This window comes from Diaporthe batatas (genome assembly GCF_019321695.1).
Source record: "Diaporthe batatas strain CRI 302-4 chromosome Unknown Contig00034, whole genome shotgun sequence".
NCBI classification, from domain to species: domain Eukaryota; kingdom Fungi; phylum Ascomycota; class Sordariomycetes; order Diaporthales; family Diaporthaceae; genus Diaporthe; species Diaporthe batatas.
In genome coordinates, this window is record NW_025408580.1 from 68758 (window position 1) to 89555 (window position 20798).

Genomic DNA, 20798 nt, shown 5'->3' on the forward strand with positions numbered 1-20798 from the left:
ACGTGATTGGCCCGTTCCGCGGAAGCATCTCAGCCCCTGAAAATCCCAAGTGACATGGCTCTTTGGGGTTTAAGCGTCAGGCTCGGTATTGGCCTCCAGGGTTTCTCTGGTCAAACATTGCGCTGTTTCAATCACAGATCAGCTGCCCAGCTTGTGAGGGCGCAACCGCTGTCGGACCCTGAGCCCGAGGTGTGGCGAGGACGATGGGCAAAAGGTTCACGGCTGGCGATTGGCTGTCTCATCCTCTATGGACTGCCAGCTGCAACATGTATTGAGGTACAACCTTCTCAATTCATCGAAAATTCGCGGTCAGCAAAATATGCACGCCAAGTTTAACAATTTCCAGGAAATGTCGAGGAGCTTTATGCGTTGGTGCTGCTTTTGATATCACTTAGCATGATCGTCTCAGAGCCTGATTGCACAATGACTTTGTGCTTCAAAAGAAAGAAGCAGAATCTCCGGGGGCTTGGTTGCTTTTTTGCGATATGGTTCAACACAGAACGACTCCACCGTATCAACGCATCGGTTTTCTGATTCTCGCCATGTCTTGTGGGTCACGGCGTCGGCTACCCGGCATGCATGCAGAAAGAAGCATCGGTTGAGGTGAGGGGTCTGCAACGTGCCATCGACCGGGTGTCGCCTCCGTGGAGAAGCACCATCAGCAGCTGTCGAGTGGAACATAAACGCCAGTGCAAAGAGGCAGCTCTGCTCGGTTCTTCCATCATGGTTACGGGCAAGATTTGGAGAAGTTCGGGTCTTTCAGCGCGGGGCCCCGGTGGAAGCAACTGTGCAGTGCAACCTGAGTTGCATGGAGACCGGCAGCCTGCGTTGGACATCACGATCTCGGCAAAGCTAGTTATTGAATGGCATGACCTGCTCTCGCCATGAAGGTCGAGAATGCGGGGAAGCGCAGATCCCATGGAAAGGCGTTGCATGGTCATTGTTGCGGCCTAGGAGATTGCACCGCCAGGTTCACGCCGGTCTACAGGTGTGGGTTGATGTGAACCGTTCTAGAATGCTCAAGATTTTCAATTGTGATGACAGCTCTAAGACCGCCAGAGCCAAGATAATACCTAGGTAGCTATCGTCGTCTCAATTGTTTGATGGCAAAGAGCAATACATACAATATGAAACGCTTTCTACCAAGGAGCGGGACTTGTGTGGCCGTGGCTCTGTTGTCATGGCACGGCCGTGCACAGGTGGACTACTCGCAATTTGTAAATCCCCTCATCGGAGGCAGCGGGCCTCGTGAAGGTCAAGCCTGTGAGCACAGCGCTACATGATCCTAATACGCTTGCCTCAGCTAACTTGCGCTCTTACAAGATGGTGGTGGCGATATTTTTGTCGGTGCTGCTGTCCCTTTCGGCGTCGTCAAAGTCGGCATCGATACGTGGGAAGGCTTTGGTAAGGAGTCGGTCACCAATGGTGGATGGACACCAAAGGGCAATGTCACGGCCGTCACAATGCTTCATGAGAGTGGAACAGGTGGGGCCCCAAAATATGGGATCATCCCACAGATGCCGTTAACAACTGTTGACTCTCCTGTTAATGTCCTCGACAACCGAACTTACTTCCAACGCAGGGTGGTTGAGGACACAGCACGTGTGGGGTACTATAGCACCGAGCTATTGAATGGAGTCCAGATAGAACTTGGCGCCTCAAGACACGCTGGTTTTATGCAACACTCTTTCCCCGAAGGACAGAAACATATCCTGGTTGATCTCTCTCACTACCTGCCTTACGAAGCTGGAGGCTACACTAGCCAGGTGTATCTTGCTGGCCATATCGATATCACTGGATCTGAGTATCGTGGCTTTGCAACATACGGCGCCGGCTGGAACGAAGGTGCACCGTACACTGTCCACTTCTGTGGCTCGTTCGAGTCGACTCCTTCTCAGATTAACACCTTTAGGGGGAGGAATACGGATCCGATGGTCAGGTATTATCGATCTCTCACAAAATTCACAGCGGTGTCGGCTCTAGTTTTCTGATCATCAAGTTCGTCACAGATACCACACATACAGTGGCGAGGCTATACCCCAAGCTGTGTTCAGCAACAGCACTGCTCAATTTTCTGCTACAAATGGGGGCTCTGATTATCTAGGAGCAATTAATGACCGCATAGGGGCAATCTTTACATTCGAGGATGGCGTGGCCAGCACAGTGAAATCTCGTGTCGGTGTTTCCTTCACCTCGGTCGAGCAAGCATGCAACTATAGAGACAGTGAAATCCCGACCTGGTCACTTAACGACGTTGTGGACGCCGCGGTCAAGGAATGGAATGAGGACGTGTTCAGTAGGATCCAGGTCGACACAGATCAAGAGACCTCGAACATCACCAACGTTCGACTACTGTACTCATCCCTTTATTTTATGCATCTCATGCCCAGCGATAGCACAGGCGATAATCCACTGTGGCAGTCCGAGGAGCCGTACTGGGATGACTTCTACACAATGTGGGATATCTTTCGCTGCACGGTCAGCCTTTATCACTTGATCCAGCCCGCAAGATACACCAGCATGATTCGGGCCTTGATTGACATCTGGCGGTTTGAGGGATTCTTGCCCGATGGCAGGAGCGGGAACTATAACGGCCTGACGCAAGGTGGGAGCAACGCCGACAACGTGCTTGCGGATGCATACGTCAAGGGTTTGGGAAGAAATACCGATGATCCATCGATGACAATCAACTGGACAGCAGGGTATCTAGCAATGGTCAAGGACGCCGAGGTACAGCCATACAATACGTTCAGCCCCTTGGATCAGACTGGCAGTGTCAAAGAAGGCCGTGGATCACTTTACGACTGGATCCCACTAGGCTACGTCTCTAACAACAGCACGAGATCCGTGTCGAAGACGGTTGAGTATGCGTTGAATGATTACGCACTAAGCGTGGTGGCTGCCGGCGAAGGCACGCAATCTGAAGTCGACAAGTATCTGAAACGCTCTGCGGGGTGGCAGAATCTCTGGAACCATGACATTGTCCACGCAGGTTTCACAGGCTTCTTGGCCCCTAAGGATGATCAAGGGAAGTGGGTTTCTCCAGAGACATACAACCCAGCCGTGTGCGGTGGATGCGAATGGGACTCTATCAGCTACGAGGCTACTCCTTTTGAGTACAGTTTTGTAGTCCCGCACGACGTCCAGACACTCATCGAGTCAATGGGAGGGGCGTCAGAATTCGAGCGCAGGCTTGACTACATTGTAAGCTTTATTGGTCTCGCAGTCCTTTGGTGGGCACACCGGCTAATGTTGTCGCGCAACCAAACAGTTCATGCCGAATACCTCCGAACAAGACCTGCAAGAAAATGGTGCTGGGATTACCACTATCATGAACATCGGGTATGTGTTGAGACGACTTGGAATGTGTCCTGTCCTTGGTTTCGTTAACAGAAATATCAGCAACGAGCCTGATTTTGCAACTCCATATCTCTACAACTATTTGAATAAGCAGCACAAATCAGTCAACGAATCCCGAGCCCTGGCAAATCAGTTCTTCCATGACGAGCTGTACGGTGTGCCTGGGAACTCAGATGCAGGCGCGCTCAACTCGTGGCTCATCTGGCAGATGCTTGGACTGTATCCTATTGTCACCCAGCCTGTTTATCTGTTGGAGTCTCCTTGGTTCACTGATATCAACATGACGATCAACGCCAATAAGACGCTCCGGATCACAAGTAATGGTGACAACATATCTCTGGGGCAGAGCGGGTACTTCGTTGAGTCCGTGGCGATCAACGGGGAGGTCTGGGATCGCAATTGGTTCAACCACGAGGACATCATGATCGAAGGCGGCACAATTGAGTTCACCGTCGGGAACGCCGGGCAGGTTTGGGAGACTGGGGGTGTGCCTCCGAGCCCGGGACGCACAAGTGCTGATAGGGCTTGACCCCGAGGTCATTATGAATCTGGATCGTCAACGCCTCGGATGACTTGTCACTGACGAGAAGGGGTGCGCGGCCTGCAAACCTGTGCTCGATTTGGTCGGTGTGCGGACGCCACATCGCAATCATAATCAGCCATTTCCTTGATAGTGCATCCGGCCGCATTTTACTTCACCGGTGCAGCTCATGCTTGGGAATCAACAAAACGCCTTCCCGAGGCTCAAAGGCTGAGCTGGCTCCAACCACTGGTTGACTGATCTACGTGTGTGTTCAGCTGCTCGCTCTAAAATGTCCGCGTTGCCTTCACTGTCTAGTCCAAGTAGAAGGCCAGGGGAGCATTCCGAATGGCCGCCCCCCATCTCCTCATCTGACATCATCGTAGCGGCAAGGCGTTTTGTGTGTAGTTACCTAGGTATGGAGAAGATCGCCGTACCTAGGTAGTCACGAAATCCCCCCGAATGATTGTGTAAAGGTTGCCTAGGTAGCATAGCCTTGGATTCCAGCTCGGGATTGAGAGGCAGCCCATGCCATCGGTCGATTCTAAATCAGTGTGCTTGGAGCCGAAAGAGTTACCAAAGGACCGCCTATGAATAGAATCGAGCACGCGCTCCGCAATGGAGATACGCACCGCGTCTCCTGACGGCTAATTAATACTCCAAATCTCGGTTTATGTTTCAGTGCATGCATGCAGTGCTATTTTGCGATCAGGTTTCGGTAACAAACGACCAAACACTACTGGATGGCCCACAGCGGTGACACGGTGACACAAGTCATATTGTCCCGTCTGTCTGACCGGAAAGCGGTCGCTTGAGCAAGCGAAGGTTGGCTGACACGCAGCACGCACGATTTCTGAAGTGATGTTGCATGATTATCCGATAATGGTGCAGAGTTAGCTCCATGCAGGTTAAATAGTGCCAATTCCGGCGCCCAGACCGCTACGGAAATGTTGAGACGGACCTTGGGAGAGCTGCTCCTAGATATCGAGATGTGACTAGCTGTTCAAATCTGAACCTTGGAATGCAGCCTTCGGATTGTGTACGGAAGAGCAATTGTGGGCGGCCACGTGGAGAATGAATGTTTCCATCAAGGCAGGCCCGTCTGTTGGATTGAGATACTGTAGAATCTCCGTACATTACACTCGCTCTGTCATATTAAGGAATGGACCGCGTATCCAGATTCGTGACACCTCTCCGGGTCTCAGGGCCCTCGCCGAGACTTCAGCACTTTGAGAATGACCTCGGTGACTTCCTCAGGCACGCTCATGAACGCATTGTGCCCCCCATTGCACCGGAAAACCCGGACATCAACCCCCTCACCTCTCAGCTTCTCAATAGCCATCTCCTGGAACTGGGGCAGCATGGCGGTGTCGCCCTCGCAGACCAGGTAGCTTGTGGGGATCGTCCTGAAGGCCGCCATGCCGGGCGCACAGTTGACGGGGGCGAACTGGGCCTCCACCTGGTGGGCCACGAGCATCCCCACCGCCTTCTTGGTCTCCTCGGGTGACAGGTCGTTGTAGAAGAAATACTCTGGGTTGTCCATCTGCAGCGTACCGTCGGGCTGCGGGTGAAACATCGGAGGCAACACGCCGCCGAATATGCTCGCCATGGACTGGCCCTCGCTGGGGGGACATGTGGTCACGTAGAGGAGGTCCACGACCCCGCCCTTGACTGTGTCACCATCACTATCCACAGGGAAGGCCAGCTCGCCCAGGGCGGCGGTTGACACGGCGCCGCCGTAAGAGTGGGCGACGACGGTGAGGCGGGTGCCCTTTGCAGCCTCAGACGCCGCGAGGTCCCGGATGAGCCGGACGTCGTCCTCAAAGGTCTTGTTGGGGGGCACGGCGTTGTTGTTTGTTGGGAGAGTGGGGCAGACAGTCCGGATGCCTCTCGACTCGAGGCTGTCGATCAGTTTGCGATAGTGACTCGGGACGTGCCAGGCGCCGGTGACCAAGAGCACGGCATCATTTGCTCGTTTGCGATCCATTTCTTACGCGGCACAATGGGTGGGAACATGGGTTAGAGGGGGGGACAAGGCAAAACGTCCATGTGAAATCAGATGTCTGGCTATCTACCCTCTATTAATATTGTGCGCCAAAGTTGTACGGTCTGGAGAGGGGCCAAACCCAGGGGTCGAAAAAGTCTTTTTCTCCCATGTACCGCACATTAAAGTGCATGCTGGACAACCCCGCCTACAACCCCCCTGCCAATAGATGGAGTGATACACAGCAGAAAGCTGGGGTCGTGATTGGGAGGCGGGAGTGATTCATGTGGAAATCTGCTTTGCGACGGTAAGCACTGGCTGTCGAGATCCTGTCTCGATTGCCGACAGGAATGGCCAGTGGTACATGTACACCTGCAAGGGCTCTTGTTGCATGATATAAGACAAGAAAGTGAAAAGTGACCTTGACAAGAGCCAACGCCTGACCTGTCGGAGTCTCACTAGCTCCTGCAGGAGCGGCCCGCGATCACACCCAGCCATGGGGCCTCTAGGGATCCAGAAGCCCTCCCCCCCCTCACGAAGGGCGGCGATCAGAGCTTACTAGATTGTAGAAACTCAGTCCGTGTCCGCGAGTCGTCCGTGCCGTACAGATACGAGTGTTGGTTCTAACGGCCAACATTCGACCAACATTCAACCAACAGCACTGGCATTGGCGAACCAACAAGTTTGAGCATGACCAACATGAACACAAGGGACCGCCAACGAATCTGATTTGTGATCACACCCAAATATATTGAAAACTGCCTATCCCACAAGACCGTGACTTGCTAATTGTCGGCGTGGCCTCACCGTTTCGAACATGCTGAATCGCAGTCTCTACTGTGAATTTTTCTTCCTTTTTATGCACGCTTGCAGCCATGTTCTGCGGTACATTTTGCCATTGTCGAAGTCATCCAAACTGACCGCCGCAGCGGAAGTGGTATGATGATTTGGTCGGGTCAAGCGAGTCGAGTGGGGCCCTGATAGGAGATTAGACGAGTGCGAGTAGGCGAACCAAAGGAGAACTAAGCATCAAACTCAAACCGACTTGTAAACCTACGCTGACTATTTGTGAATGTTAGCATGCCATCTAAGAAGTCGCCGGGCTTGGGGATGACATACGTTTGAGACTGTAACTCGTGGACGCGTTCGGCGAAATTCTTGGTGCACCCGAGACACTCGAGGATGCGCTCTGCGTACTCGAGACAATCGGGCTGGTACAAGCAGGTCCTGCAGGGATTTGAGCAGCAGGGTCATTGACGGAAACATCCGGACCCGGGGAAGGAAACTTAGTATCAACTCCCTCTGTGTTCTTGCAGCCGTTGATGTTGGCGACGAAAATACCGGGCCTATCAGCAAAGGAAGTCGGTTGTGTTCCCGCTTGCCCACCTGATATAGTTACCACGGCACAGTTCATGTACATCTCCCGGTTTCCTATCTTGTTGAACCACGTCCAGGCGAACACGGCCTGATTTGACGAGGTGGTGTCAGAGGGCAGCGTGAAGGAAAATGAGCTGGATGCTGCGCCGCTGACTGGGCAGCCGCCTTCCCAAGAATGAATGACGTGAAATGTTGCTCCAGCATCTGTTGATATGGCAGCCTGGCAGGAACCTCCGTCGTGCGTAGACCCTCCTTCGAGTGTCATGTTGTAGGTCTGTCCGGCTATCCAGTTGGCGACCGGCATTCCCTCTGGTGTCCCCAGAAGCTTGAGACTACCCTTGCACGGATAGTCTGATCCATCTTGTTTCAAAGGGTTTGTGAGAGAGTAGTCAGCGTCGTTTCCGGAATATGGGTTGCCTCTCCACCGTAGGGCCGGGGGATAGGAGAGGATCATGTGGGGGAAAGCTGTGCCAAAGAGGCATGCGAACAATAACAACAGCATAATTGCAAAGATCACGAAGCGCGAAAGACAAGGATTCTCGCCTTTCGTGTAAATCTGGGTTCGCCACTGTATGTCTGAAAAGTTTTAACTAGAGGAACGGGACATAGTCGGTTGCACCTGGGCAGCGCCCTGGCGAGGTTATAAAACCCAAAGTGAACACGGTCACAGCTGAAAGTGACAAACAGAAACTCGCAAAGCACATCATTCCCGTCATCCAATATTAAATTTCGTGTGAATAATTGATCACGTACGAAGTTGCCGTTGCCCGTCATACGACATCGGGAGACACCCGTCTCAGTGCCACTTGCTGCCATTGGGGACGGTCAAACAGACCCTTTCATTCCGCTGCGAATGTATCCAGATACAGGAAACCGAAGTGTGCGACGTTTTCCAGCCTAAATTAAATCCAAGAAGAAGTCAGATACTGTCTTACGGAGGTGGGAATTGTAGCGAGCCCATGAGCACTCGTGGACTGATCTACCTAAATGTGCTGGCTCCATAAGATGCTAAGGATGAAACCGCACAGCGAAAGAGTCAGTGCAGCTTTTGGAATCATGTGTACGATAGAGCCTGCGCTGCAAATTGCGCTTCTGAAAGACTCGCGAAGCTACGGGCGAAGGCGCTGGGCGTCCAAGCCTACTCGCGCCCAGTCGCCGACGACCTGACATGCCAGCAGAAGGTATGTCAAGAGGCGAACGTAAGAGTCAATTTCCCGAGATAGAAATCAAAAGATTCTGAGTGGATGTAATCACGCTCTTCCACGTACCTCTTACACTGTCGTCGGCATTGCGTCTTTGTTTTCGTTCTCTCCCAGTTTTAAATAGAGATCGAGGATTCGCACCCACCAAAACGGATGATACACCCATACCAGGGAACTCGGAGATCAAAGTGCTTAGTTGAGCATTAAGCCACAAGTAATTATCTCATGAGTTTATCCTACAAGATATTTTCCTATAGGAGGTTATCCAAAAGGAGGTTATCCCATAAGAGGTTATCCTGTGAGAGGTTATCCCTTGGGGCTTGGGTATACCCTCCGTTTTGGTGGGTGTAAATATCCAATCTCTACAACTTGGGATGTATACGGATTAAGACCGAAACGACTTGCTTAGGTATATAGAGTCAGGCAGCTCCTTCTGAAATTCATTCTGGCAAGTGAAGCAACAACTGCATTACGGACAATTGGATTCGTTGCACCCCAAACACAATTTTGTTTTCTCGACATATGCATTGCTCGTTCGCTTCCAAATATCGGCATTATTCCATGTTTAATGTCATCTCTCTCATCCGAAATCCCATCCCATCCCATAGCTCTGAGTTGTCTTGTTCTATTAATTGATCCCCTTCAGGTGCTGTCATCAAATCTGACACGCTCGCTTACACTAATCATCCACAATGGCAGATATCCAAGCTTGCTTGCGAACATTGTTGAATGAGGGAAATCTGATGCTCTGTTGTGTAGGGTTATTTAAACGTGAGTATAGTGTGCTACCCGGATTCTGAGATTATTTTCCACAATACCAGTACTTGGGAATAGGTGTCTCTAGCTTCCGCTCACAGTTCACTCAAGCTTCATATTGAAACCGGAACTGAGGACTATACATCGACCGAACCAACCGCGGCTCAGTAATCCTGCAGGCTTTGAGTATACCTGCGCCTGCGCCTTCCTATTCACAGCATCACACGATCCCAATTCACCCTCAGACAATAAGTTCATAATCATAGCTAGATGCAAGAGCTCCCGGGTCAACACCACCTACCTAGGTAGTAAAGGCGATGTTGGTAGTCGGCACGACCGGCGGTCAAAGCATCAATTGATGCAATCAAACTGGCTGGGGTTGAATTGCATGACAGTGTACCTACCGTACTGGTAAATAGGGGGGATCCGCAAGCATTGCGGCCCTCTGCAAGCGTTGCGTATACCGCAAGACTTGCGCCTATTGCAAGAGTAATCCCCTTCCGTAAGAGTTAGAGAATTAAGGTGTAGAAGTTATGTGAGAAGATTTTGGTGATCTAAGAGTTGTTTTACCTGCCTAGGTGTGGAGGATGGCCGAGAAGGATTCTTCTTTTGGAGTGATTTTGAGGGTTTTTTTTTGTTCTTTAAGTTGTTTTGTCTTCGCCTTTGCCTTCACCTTTGCCTTTATCTTTGTCTTTGTCTTCGTCTCCCTCTTCTTTGTGACTGCCTCTTTGTGACTGCCTTACCTATCTGGTACGTACTTCTCTCCTTAAAAAATTGATTACGTGACTTTTACACCTTAATCCTCTAAGTCTTACGGAAGGGCAACCCTTGTGGTTACCGTAAGTCTTGCGCTGAGGATATGTCTTAAAAATGAGGTAAGCCTTGTGGGCCCCCGCAACTCTTGCGGGCTGCCTGCAGGCACCGGTACGGTAAGTAGGTAGTTAGCGCCCGCCCTACTTGCCACGGGTCAGTTACTATATTACCCAGGCGACTTGACACACGCCTTATAACGCCGACTAATTAATCAAACCAGCTGAATAAATGCGAGGGAGAGCGCACCTGGGCGTTTTCGCGGTCAAGGAGCGACAGTCCAAGGCAGACAACTTAACATATGAGTGTAACAAGGCCCTCGAGCAGCTCCTCAGTATGTGAGCCGACAGAGGTTATGACTTTGTTAAGCAGTGAACCTGAAACTAATAATTCTGGGCTTCCTGTATGCTCGAGGTCACTATAAGTCTGAAGCAACCACAACCTGGCCCGGCTGTTACAAGAGACGCCTTCGCCGCTTCGTTTCTTTTCTGTCAGACATTCTACAGCCTGAGGGACATTCTGCTCTGATAATACAACCGGGTCATGTTTTGCTGCTTCTCATGTGAAGGCTAGTCACCGTTGGTGTCACCAGGGAGAAGGCAATTTTCAGGAAGAGTAGCATTGGTGCTATAGAGAGCCAAGCCTTCGGGGCATCATACCTAGGTATTGCCATTGAGAATGTAGGGACGGCAATTGCGCGCGGCTGGCTGAGGAGGGAAAGTATCTCTACAACTCGCTTACGAATGAGCAACATGCTCAGGAATCGGCCGAGGCGCACCTGTAGACGTCACTGGTGCTCACCACCCTATGGAAGAGGTGATGGAAGACCGAATGCTGGAGCAAGGCAGATGCAATGGAAATGGAGCCCTGGAATCGTTTGTTTAGGCCAAACGCTGTTCCTGGTCATTCTTAATGCAGAGAAGTTCTCGTCTAGTTTTACCTTCTGTATTCGAATGAAATAAATCTGGTCGAACTGCTCAATTGTCCTGATGTCGAGCAAGAATACATCGCTTTAACTACCTGTCCCAGTGTCACATTGACGACGATCCTGCTCTCATTAGCATTTGACTTGTTCTCTAAAGCAGAGCTGAACTAGATAAAACCCCTCGTAAAGTATAGAGCCCATTCAAAGCAGGTGAAGATGCATAAACCAGAGTCCAGTTGCATCAATGGGGAGATGTGATGATGAAGAAGGCAGCTGTATGGATGTGCCTAGGTACTTAAGTACCTACTTAAGTAGGTATCCAGGTAGGTGAGGAGGCTAGCTTAGCTGCTGCCTTTGCCACACAAGGTACAACCCCCTTGTACCTTTTGTCACCAACTTGAACTACTTCCTGCGCCACAGCCGTCCCGCGCACGGTTCACCTTCTGGCACGCACCACCACCACCACCGCCACAATGCCTTCACGTCGAAGGCTAGAGTGGGAGTTTCCCACCTTGGTAGAGGGCGTCAACCCTCTTACCAGCCGCCTAAACACCTCGCCGTCGCCGTCGCCGTCGCCGCCGCCGCCCTCGCCCTCACCCTCGACCCCCGCGCCGTCCGTCGCCTCCTACGAGTCCGAGGAGGACATTTTCCCTTTTGAAATGGACTCCCCCGCTCCCGCCGTCGCCGCCGCGGCGTCGCTGTCTCCGCCGTCGGAGCAGCTCAAGAAGGCGAAGAAGAGGAAGGTCTTGCTGATGGGCAAGAGTGGCTCTGGAAAGAGCAGCATGAGAAGTATCATCTTCTCAAACTTCCTGGCTGTCGACACCAGGCGCCTGTAAGTATTCAAGACTCTCAATCTCGCTCTGCCCTCACTCTATTTTTACCGTCTCCTTGCCTCATTTCACCTTGGCAACCACTGTTCTCACTCAAGTTCGCGCCTGCGACCGTACCTTGCACAAAACTCACACAATTCTTGCCCATAATGCCGCTTGTTTTGTGTTTTGCAATCTCAATTTGAGATCGCTTCGCGTGCCCCTCACTTGCGATGAGTCACTGCTGACTGGTCGACTCGTACAGCGGCGCGACGATTGACGTCGACCTGTCGCACGTCAAGTTCCTCGGCAACCTGACCCTGAACCTGTGGGACTGTGGAGGCCAAGAGGCCTTCATGGAGAACTACATCAACCAGCAGCGCGCGCACGTCTTCAGCCATGTCGGCGTGCTCATCTACGTCTTCGACATCGAGAGTCGTGATGTCGATCGGGACCTCGCTACTTACGTGTCCATCGTCTCCGCACTCGCCCAGTACTCCCCGGCTGCGAAGGTCTTCGTCCTGGTCCACAAGATGGACCTCATCATGCCGAACATGAAGGAGTCGGTCTTCAACGAGCGCGTCCGTCTCGTCCGTAGCAAGACCTCTGAGGCCCTGCAGAACATTGCCGGCCTGGTCGGTCCTGCCCGGCTGGACATCCAGCCCTTCGCCACGTCCATCTGGGACCAGTCTCTCTACAAGGCTTGGTCCTCTATCATCCACGACCTCGTCCCCAACCTTTCCTTAATCGAGCAGGAGCTGGGCGCCCTGGGCAAGGCTATCGAGGCCGAGGAGATCCTCCTGTACGAGCGCACCTCGTTTCTCGTCGTCTCTTCCTGGCAGTCCGAGGAGGGCGCGCGCAACCCGCACAAGGACCGCGAGGAGCGGCTCTCCAACTTCATGAAGACTTTCAAGAACCGGCTCGCCTCGTGGACCGGCACCTCGCGCAACTCAGACCAGTTCAAGGAGATGGAGATCAGGCTCGGCACCCTCTTCCACTTCGTCATCATGACCTTCACCACCAACACCTACATCCAGCTTGTACTCCCGCCTGGCGAGGCGCGCCTCAATGCCGCGAAGCTCAACGCTCGGATCGCGTCATCGTACTTCGAGCGGCTCGACGCGCCACCGGCCAAGGATGCTAAGGGCTCCGCCGTTGGTTCTGCTAAGGGCAGTGACACTAAGGGAGTCTCTGCAGGCATGGCCGGTCTGGAAATCAGCGGTGACGAGCAAGCACACGCCCAGGACGACGACCGCGACTTCGGCGCGCAGCAGCCCAGCGGCCCATCTACCGCCCCTGCTGCCTGAGAGCACAGCTTACCTACGTCACTCACCCTCCTTCTACAGTCTCCATCATCACGAGCACTGTACTGTACATCGCACCCACCCACCCCCTTACGATCTGACGACGATCCCGAACGACCACCATTAGGTCGAAAATCGGGTCACATTTCTTCTCATTGCATGGCGTGGCATTTTCTCAGTTGGCCGGAAATCCTAACGATACCCCAGTGTTTTTGCCTTTTCATTGAGCACCCAACACGAAATCGGCGTTGACGGGTTCCCACGTTTCAGTAATCTGCACAGATCCAAACCACCTCTCTTCGGCTCAGCCTCTCCTCCTACTTTGCGAAGGACGCCACCACGGATACGCGTCGTTTCGCCTCTGCGGCGTCGCAACAGAACCGACTATGACACAGTGACAAAGGACTTTGCAGGCTTTGTTTTCACCGGGCTGCGCATTTGAGATCTTCTTTCTTCACTTGACCCTCTGCATCACCTCACCTAGTACTCGAGATCGGCCGACTTTGCATTGGACGAGGGGAACGGAGGCATGGTAGACAGAGCATTGTACTTGTACTTGTATGGGATGCTTTATGGGCCCTGTCCTCCAGGCTTTCACGCTGAGGACGGACGGGTGGGCAAACAGGACCACGGGGCCGCTTGACTACCTAGTTAGTTACTAGGTTTTAATTGATTGAATCGTGCGTTGGCTCTTCACCTTTGTGCTCATTACTAATGAGCAAATGTGACACCTGAATTTGACCTTAACTTTGACTCGCGTTCACCTGTTGCGGCAGCGTTGAGGGAGACCAAACTCCAGGGAAGCAACGGCCAGGGCTACATGTGCCCAAAGTAAGCATTAACCGGTCTCGTGTGATGGGATCCCTCTACCACAGTAAATGGTGCGGCTCAAGGTCTACGTAGCTAAGGCCACTGAATGCTTCAACGGCAGGTTTTGTGTTGGCGGTTTATGAAATGGGGAACAAGATCGGGACCAAAGCCAAAGCATTAAGAGCGAGTCCAGTGTCGAGAGGCCGCACACATGACAAGCTCAAGACTTGCATCTCTCTTCCTAGTCTCCCGTGTCTATGAGACAAAACCAATGAGCCGTGCCAATGTTTTCACGCCATAACGCCGGCATTGCTCATCATGCTGCCTGTTCCGCTGCTTTTTTCGTCCTCATTCGACCCCACACTGCCTCTGCTACCTAAGCCCACTTGACCACGGCAATACCACCCCGCTTGAAAGCGTCAACCTCTCCCAACAGCTGGCTGTGGTCTGTGTACTCCTTGGTCGGGAAAGTCGACTGGACGGTGAAAGCGCGAACGCGGGTCTCAGCCGACGCGCTGCGGGCGAACTGGTAGAGGTCGCCGACCGTGTGGGTCAGGTTGAAGCGGGCGGGCAGCCTTGAGCCGTCGGGCATCTGGAATCGAATGGCAACGCTGGGCTGGTTGGGATCAACATCTGCCAGCGCGGCAGGCGAGCCAGCAGGGGCGCTGATCGCAGGAGCAGCGGGGGTCAGCACCGAGGCTGGTGCTGCGTTGCCATCGCCGGGGACCGGGCTCCCCAGCCGGCGTCCTTGTCCTCCGAAGGGCTTGTAGATGCGCGGCAGCTGGTGCCAGTCCTCCTCGTGCTGCTGGAGGCGGACGTCACATCGCTGGCCATGCTCTACCTCCATCAGATGAAGAGGTGCGCGGCCCGTTCGGATCATCTGCAGGTCCATGGCATGCTCGGGGTCGTCATAGCGGCGCAGAGGTCCATCTTCGATAGAGAAGCCGTCGCGCCAGAGATGAAGAGTGCGTGTCACCACAGGGAGTTCCTCGGCGCTTCGCGAAGGAGCATGCGCGCCAGCTGGGTCTGGGATGGTTCGGGACTCGGTGCCCTCGCCACCCACCGTGGTTCCAGCTCCTCGGAAGTTGGACGACTGGGATGGGCCGGGGACGTCCTCGTCACTGCTGGGGGCACGCTTGGCGTTTCTGCATATTGGTTGTCAGTATTTATGCTTAAGTTCGAGAAGATGAGGAGCCCGCATAGTGAAGGTGTGCGGGACGTACGCTTTTGCCTTTGCGAGAATGTCCTTGATGACATTCTGAGGGTCTGCGGGGTTCCGTCCAGGGTCTTGAACAGCGAGGCCCGACTTCTCACCGCCAGCAAACAGATCTCTAGGTCCTCTGCGGTCAGCTGTGTCGTCCTCCTCTTCGTCGTCGTCGTCGTCATCGTGGTCGTGGCCACCTCCTCCACCACCAAGCGAGCTCAAGGTGGCGAGACCCTTCTTCTTGGCGGGTTTCTTTGAGGCGGAGCTGGAGGAGGCAAGGGCGGATTGAGGGGCAGGTCGGCCGTCGAGAGTTCTGGGGCCGCTGTACGCGGGTTCTGGCGCAGGCTGAGAAGGCCGGCTTGAACTAGGAGCAGACTCGTCCTCATCGTCGGCGAAGTAGGAACTGACGGCGGCGGAAATGTTCCAACTGCTGGCCTCAAGGTACTGCGCAGCCTGTTCAAGGATCAAGGTCAGTCTCGGAGTGATTCGTCATCGCCAGTCAAGGGCACCACCGTTCTGCACGCACACGATCGGCACTGGAGCCGGTCAGCTCGCAGAACTGCATGACAATCTCGTCGTGGTCTGCCATGTTGCTGATTGTTGTGGATGGCCAGGAGTAATAGCCGGCTCCGGTGCTGGCACAGGGTCGTTGGTCCGGGCGAAGTGTCGAGGACGCTTCCTTTCCAACTCTGTGCTTGCCTGAGCAACGGCTTGGGCGTAGACACTCTGATGAGAAGGTTGGTTGGGAAGTATGGAAGATTGTGAAGGGCAAAGTGAGAGTGGCAATCAAGCTGCCGCCGACAAAGTACCTAGAGAAAGTTCCAGAGCTTGGTTGATGCTGTAGAGACCCTGTGGCTGGCCCGCAGGCAGCTGGACTTCTGCGAGCACCACCCCGCCATCAACCCCAAACGTTCGTCCGTGGCGGCAAGCGCCCCACTATGACGAAGCTCATAGTCTGCCTAACAATAAGTGGCCGAGCAGCTTGCAAAGTACCAAGTACTCAGGCACCTGAGTGCTGCGGGAGGGCGTGTTTATCTCTTTCAGCTTCCCTGAACCAGGACTTTCAGAAATGTCTTTTTCTTCTTTCTCCCTGCTCTTGCCTTTTCCTATCCCAGAGGGCAGACCAGACAAGCCCCCCTTGTGTGCCTCGGTACCTGGGCATATCTGCCGGTACCTCTATTTGCAAGACACTTCGGAGATACTCTCTTGCATCCTGTGCATGCTGATGGTTTGAAGCAACACAACAGCTTGCATGTAGACAATGCCACGCTGTTTGGTGTGACAAATTGCCAGATGCTTCATCGGCTCGTAGAAAACAATATCTAACCCGTCATGCAACTCCGTTACCCGCTCTATCCCATCGTGTCAACTAGCAACAGGTACGTATCGGCACAAAGCGTTACATGGCTGGGAGCTAGGGCCAGGCTTGCCAGGTCCCCATCGGAGCTCACTGGCTCTCAGGCGGCCAGGCGGGCGTCACACGCCCCAGTCCCCCCAGAACGCCTGGCTGCTGACCCGCTGCCCCAGTCCAAGGTCGGCCGCCGACACAGAGAGCGTGTGAAGCATCGACACCAACGACACCGCTTGCCCTCCAGGACCTCGAATTCGAGATCAGCCTCGCCCACACGGCACACTAGCGAAAACACAAGCCTGCCTCATCTCGGCCGTCCTCGCTACAGCACTGGCCACGTTCGACCTGTCGGCGCTCGCCTGTTCTCGAAATCCCCCTCACAATGGCGTCAGAAGAACCCTCGAACCCAATGGCCGAGTCCGGCGTCACCATCCGCTCCGACAGCGAGCAGTACTCAGCAGGCGAGGATATCTCCACGTCACCGCCGTCGACAAATTCCCCCCCGCTGGTCCTGTACCAGCCGCCGACCCTTTTTGGTATCATTCGCGGCGCCGCGATCAACCTCTTCCTGCCGTTCATCAACGGCATGATGCTCGGCTTCGGCGAGCTCTTTGCACACGAGGCAGCTTTCAGGTTAGGATGGAGCGGCACAAGGGTACGTCTCTGAGCTTGGAAAGGTCTCCTCCGCTCTGGAATGCCGTGGCTAACAGTATGTCCGTTTGTCAAGGTCTTCCCACTGTCAAGGAGGCAACAACACCCTGCCGGTCCCGGCATTGAGGTCCGCGACAGGCCAAACACCCAGCCTGGTCTCGACGACCTCACCAGCCTCGAGTGACTAGCAGACCACCAGGACAGCTTCAACCCGAGACACTAGCAGGCAAGATGACTAGGTTCGGAGCGTGGATTTTGCGAGCTGGGGCCGGGCACCCGCCTGGGGTGTGGGCAGCTCTTGGGCATACGAGGACGGCGACACGCTGGCCTGGCAGTGACGGCAGTGCAAGCGGCGGCGGCAAGACCTAGACGAAGCATGTGAAGAAGCAGAGGTGGCCATGCCAGTGATATCTATCGTACGAGGAGTGTCTCGAGGATCTCGATTCTTTGTACATACGCTTCAAGCTGTCACGCGTGGTGGAGGATATACCTGATGGCATGTGGCGAGTTGCCTTGGTCCAGCTTTGCATATCCAACAGGTCTAGAGGTCTACATATAGAGGCGATTGATCATCCCGGGGGGAAACAGCGGGTCACCAATTGCTCATTGAAACCAAGCCAAGAATCTTGCGCAGGTGCTTGAACTAAGCCTTCGCCCCCGAGGCACTATGCCTTGCGTTATGCTAACATCAAATCGCACTGTTCTTGCTGCTGCAGGCAGCTCAGAGGTATGGTCGTCTGGAGCCCCCGGCCACTTACTGCGTTGTACTTCATGTGACGGTGGGTACCTGATCATGACGCAAGAAATATTTGGGTTGAAAATAGAAAGAAACAAGAACACAAACAGGATTTCCCCATGTTCTCGCTCATCTGCCAGAGTACAGATACTCAAGTAAGGTCTTTTGGGGCGAGTTGAGACCAGGAACGAGTACTCAGGTACCTAGGTACCTATCCAGACCGTCCAGTGGTCGACCCCGACACGGGAACCACTGCTGTTGCCGGCCGGGAACCCGATGTGCCGGCCTGGGCCCGGGACAGTCCAAAATTTAACGAACATCATCGTTTCGCGATTCCCGTGCGCGACACTTGCTCAGCAGAGTTCGACAGAGCTCCAGAGATCGCCATGATTCCAAGTAGGGGTATCGCGCGGCTCAGCCCGGGTCTCTCGTTCCAGAATCAGGTGCGTGCGGGCCAGCATTCCGTGTGCCAGACGGCGTGGGCGTGGAGCTGACGAGCGTTGCGCAGATATTCTCGAGGGCTCCAGGTCGCTCATTACCGCGACAGGCCATCTCAGTCGCCAGCACACGGCAGTTTGGGACGACTCTCAAGGCCAATGGCAGGCTACTGCATGGCGCCTACCCGGCCAGCATCTCCTCCGGGAGCAGAATAGGCGCTGCCACCATCCTCTCCTCCCAGTCCATCCTCTTCTCGTCGACACGACAGGCCCGCTTCGCCTCCACTGGCTCTGGCTCTGCCCCTTCACCGGCAGAGTCGGCCGCCTCCTCGACTCCTTCCGACTTTCCCTCCGACTTCTCCTCTCTCGGGGATCTCGATCTCGGCGCATCTCTCCTCAACACCCCCGAAACCATCGGCTACCTTCACAACCTCGGCCTCGACTATGGCTGGGGCCCGACAGCCTTCAGCCAATGGATCGTCGAGCACCTTCACATATGGGGCGGTCTTCCCTGGTGGGCATCCATCGTCGGCTTCGCAGCAATCGTGCGTCTCCTCCTGGCACAGCCCTCCTTGGTTGCCCAGCAGGAGAGCGTAAAGATGAACAAGTTGCGCAAGGACCCGCTGTTCAACTCGCTCCAGGAAAAGTTCACGCTGGCAATAGCAGGCGGGGTCACCATGACCCAGGCCGAGATGATGCAGCTACGCATGCAGATGAACATGATACGCGAGCGCCATGGCGTAAAGACCTGGAAGACGTTCGTGCCCATGCTGCAGATGCCCATCGCCTTCGGCATGTTCAGGCTGTGCACCGGTATGGTTAACCTGCCTGTGCCGGGCCTCGAAACTGCGGGAGCACTCTGGTTCACAGACTTGACGGCCCCTGACCCCTATATGATACTGCCGCTTGTCAGCTCCGTCATGATGTATCTCAGCATTCAGGTACGTCCCGAGTTCTCTTGTCCCCCTGGTTGGGTTGAAATTGTCAATCTAACACAGATGGCCCATAATAGCGCGGAATCCCATACATGAGCGCCCAACAAGCAGGCTTTATGAAGATCGTGCCGTTCGTTCTTGGCCCTGTCAGTTTCATCATCACTTACAAGATGGGCGCCGCCGTGCAGTTGTACTTCGCCGTCACCGCCATCTTCCAATATCTCCAGACAACTTTGTTCCACGTCGGCTGGATCCGCAAGGCCGCTGGACTTCCGCCCCTAGAGGAGTTGAAGCATAACGCGAGCGGCGGCCCGGTCCCCGGCGCTGGCTCCCCTGGATCGATGCAGTACCAGGCTCCCCGTACTATCAACACTACTGCCACAGAGGCCCCTACAGGAACGGACAATCCCGTTAAGGCGTTCAAGGAGGCGTGGGGTGGCATCAAGGAAAAGATAAATAAGCGGAACGAGAACAACGCGCAGAAGAGCACGCAGAAGACCGCTGTCGATTACGAGAAGAAGAGACTCCAGCAGGAGCACGAGCAGTTCCTCAGGAGGCGTGAGGCGGCTAGGAAGGAGGCTATGAGACACGAGAGGAAGTAGGCGTTTGCAGAAGTGAATTCAGACTCAAGACAGCACAAGCTTGGGAGCCTTACGCATAGCCCCGAGAGGTGATGGCGGGTAGGATCGCCACCAGATCTTGACACCTGCCGCTATAAGATCAGAGGAAGAAATCTCGGCAGCAGACCGGAGCGACGGCAACACTGCCTACATATGTAGAAAACCATACTCCAAAATCTATTGTACAACATCACACGGACATGCCCAAGAGATAATTACGAGACATCGATGCGAGTTCGGGGCCAACGGCCAAGTTTTCCCGCTCGTACAGCAATCAAAGGTCGAGGTCTGCTTGTTCGTCCTTGGTCTGTGTATGAAAAGACCGTCAAGCTATCTGAGAGGGCAATTTGGTATACTCTGCGTTGGTTTGTACACTGCCTTCATCAAGAGATTGACCTTCGCCTATATATCACACACCGAGGTTGAGCAGGTCCGTCGGGCTGTGGCCTGGCTACGGGGGACGCCGTGGTCCAGTCGCATCGTCACGCTCTCGAATTGCCTTTCGAGTACTGCCATGTCGCCGGAGGACTTGTACAGGTCCCATGGGAGCAGTCGGCCCATACGGCTATGGGCCGGTTCTCAGGGTGCCTTGGTGGGATCGGAATCTTGGGGACGATCACCAGCACCGCGCCTCGTTTGCTTCTGCTCGGCTTCCAGATCTTGTGGCCATCCGTCGAGGAAGGCCGCGGTATCAAAGATGTGACTAGCTGTTGGTGCGAACCTCAGGATGTCGCCTGTCCAGCCCAGTCGCTCGTTTCGCTACGGGCAGTCGGTCGGCACTGAGACAAAGCTGCCTCGCATCGACCAGACGGTGTTCTCGTGAAGATGGTTGATGGAAGCTCGGGAACAAGTGAAAGTGCCCTGCGACGAAGGTCTGAGGAGATGACGACTGTTTTGAAATCGGACCGGGACAGTTGGTCGTACCTAGGTATCCCGTGATTTCCGCATATCTGCATTCAAGGTGTTCATTCATGGACTGAAGGTACCAAGACATAAGAACATGGCAT

General features: G+C 54.2%; 7 protein-coding genes across 7 annotated transcripts; 4 read left to right on the plus strand and 3 right to left on the minus strand.

Moving 5' to 3' along the window:
• Nucleotides 1-1517: 1517 nt before the first annotated feature.
• Nucleotides 1518-3889, plus strand: KVR01_013825 (uncharacterized protein; the record flags this gene model as incomplete). Its single annotated transcript, XM_044783146.1, has 4 exons — nt 1518-1617; nt 2126-3204; nt 3272-3342; nt 3403-3889. The coding sequence occupies 4 exons, from the start codon at nt 1518-1520 to the stop codon at nt 3887-3889; spliced, it is 1737 nt and encodes a 578-aa protein (XP_044637169.1).
• A 660-nt stretch (nt 3890-4549) lies between these two features.
• KVR01_013838 (uncharacterized protein) lies at nt 4550-6228 on the minus strand. The gene has a single exon (XM_044789916.1). The coding sequence runs from the start codon at nt 5865-5867 to the stop codon at nt 5082-5084; it is 786 nt and encodes a 261-aa protein (XP_044637182.1). The 5' UTR covers nt 5868-6228; the 3' UTR covers nt 4550-5081.
• Nucleotides 6229-6852: 624 nt separating this feature from the next.
• KVR01_013839 (uncharacterized protein) lies at nt 6853-7743 on the minus strand (the record flags this gene model as incomplete). The annotated part of the gene is made up of 2 exons (XM_044782706.1): nt 6853-6926; nt 6984-7743. The coding sequence occupies 2 exons, from the start codon at nt 7741-7743 to the stop codon at nt 6853-6855; spliced, it is 834 nt and encodes a 277-aa protein (XP_044637183.1).
• Nucleotides 7744-11407: 3664 nt separating this feature from the next.
• KVR01_013850 (Rag GTPase GTR1) lies at nt 11408-13050 on the plus strand (the record flags this gene model as incomplete). Its single annotated transcript, XM_044783035.1, has 2 exons — nt 11408-11766; nt 12009-13050. 2 exons carry the CDS (start codon nt 11408-11410, stop codon nt 13048-13050), a joined length of 1401 nt encoding a protein of 466 aa, XP_044637194.1.
• Nucleotides 13051-14233: 1183 nt separating this feature from the next.
• Nucleotides 14234-15650, minus strand: KVR01_013823 (protein phosphatase regulator SHP1; the record flags this gene model as incomplete). Its single annotated transcript, XM_044781278.1, has 3 exons — nt 14234-15002; nt 15081-15514; nt 15588-15650. The coding sequence occupies 3 exons, from the start codon at nt 15648-15650 to the stop codon at nt 14234-14236; spliced, it is 1266 nt and encodes a 421-aa protein (XP_044637167.1).
• A 444-nt stretch (nt 15651-16094) lies between these two features.
• KVR01_013851 (uncharacterized protein) lies at nt 16095-17760 on the plus strand. The gene is made up of 3 exons (XM_044781709.1): nt 16095-16440; nt 16589-17067; nt 17140-17760. The coding sequence occupies exons 2-3, from the start codon at nt 16795-16797 to the stop codon at nt 17245-17247; spliced, it is 381 nt and encodes a 126-aa protein (XP_044637195.1). The 5' UTR covers nt 16095-16440; nt 16589-16794; the 3' UTR covers nt 17248-17760.
• Nucleotides 17761-18127: 367 nt separating this feature from the next.
• On the plus strand, nt 18128-19984 carry KVR01_013828 (membrane insertase OXA1). Its single transcript, XM_044790931.1, has 3 exons — nt 18128-18242; nt 18308-19177; nt 19249-19984. Exons 1-3 carry the CDS (start codon nt 18186-18188, stop codon nt 19771-19773), a joined length of 1452 nt encoding a protein of 483 aa, XP_044637172.1. The 5' UTR covers nt 18128-18185; the 3' UTR covers nt 19774-19984.
• Nucleotides 19985-20798: the final 814 nt, after the last annotated feature.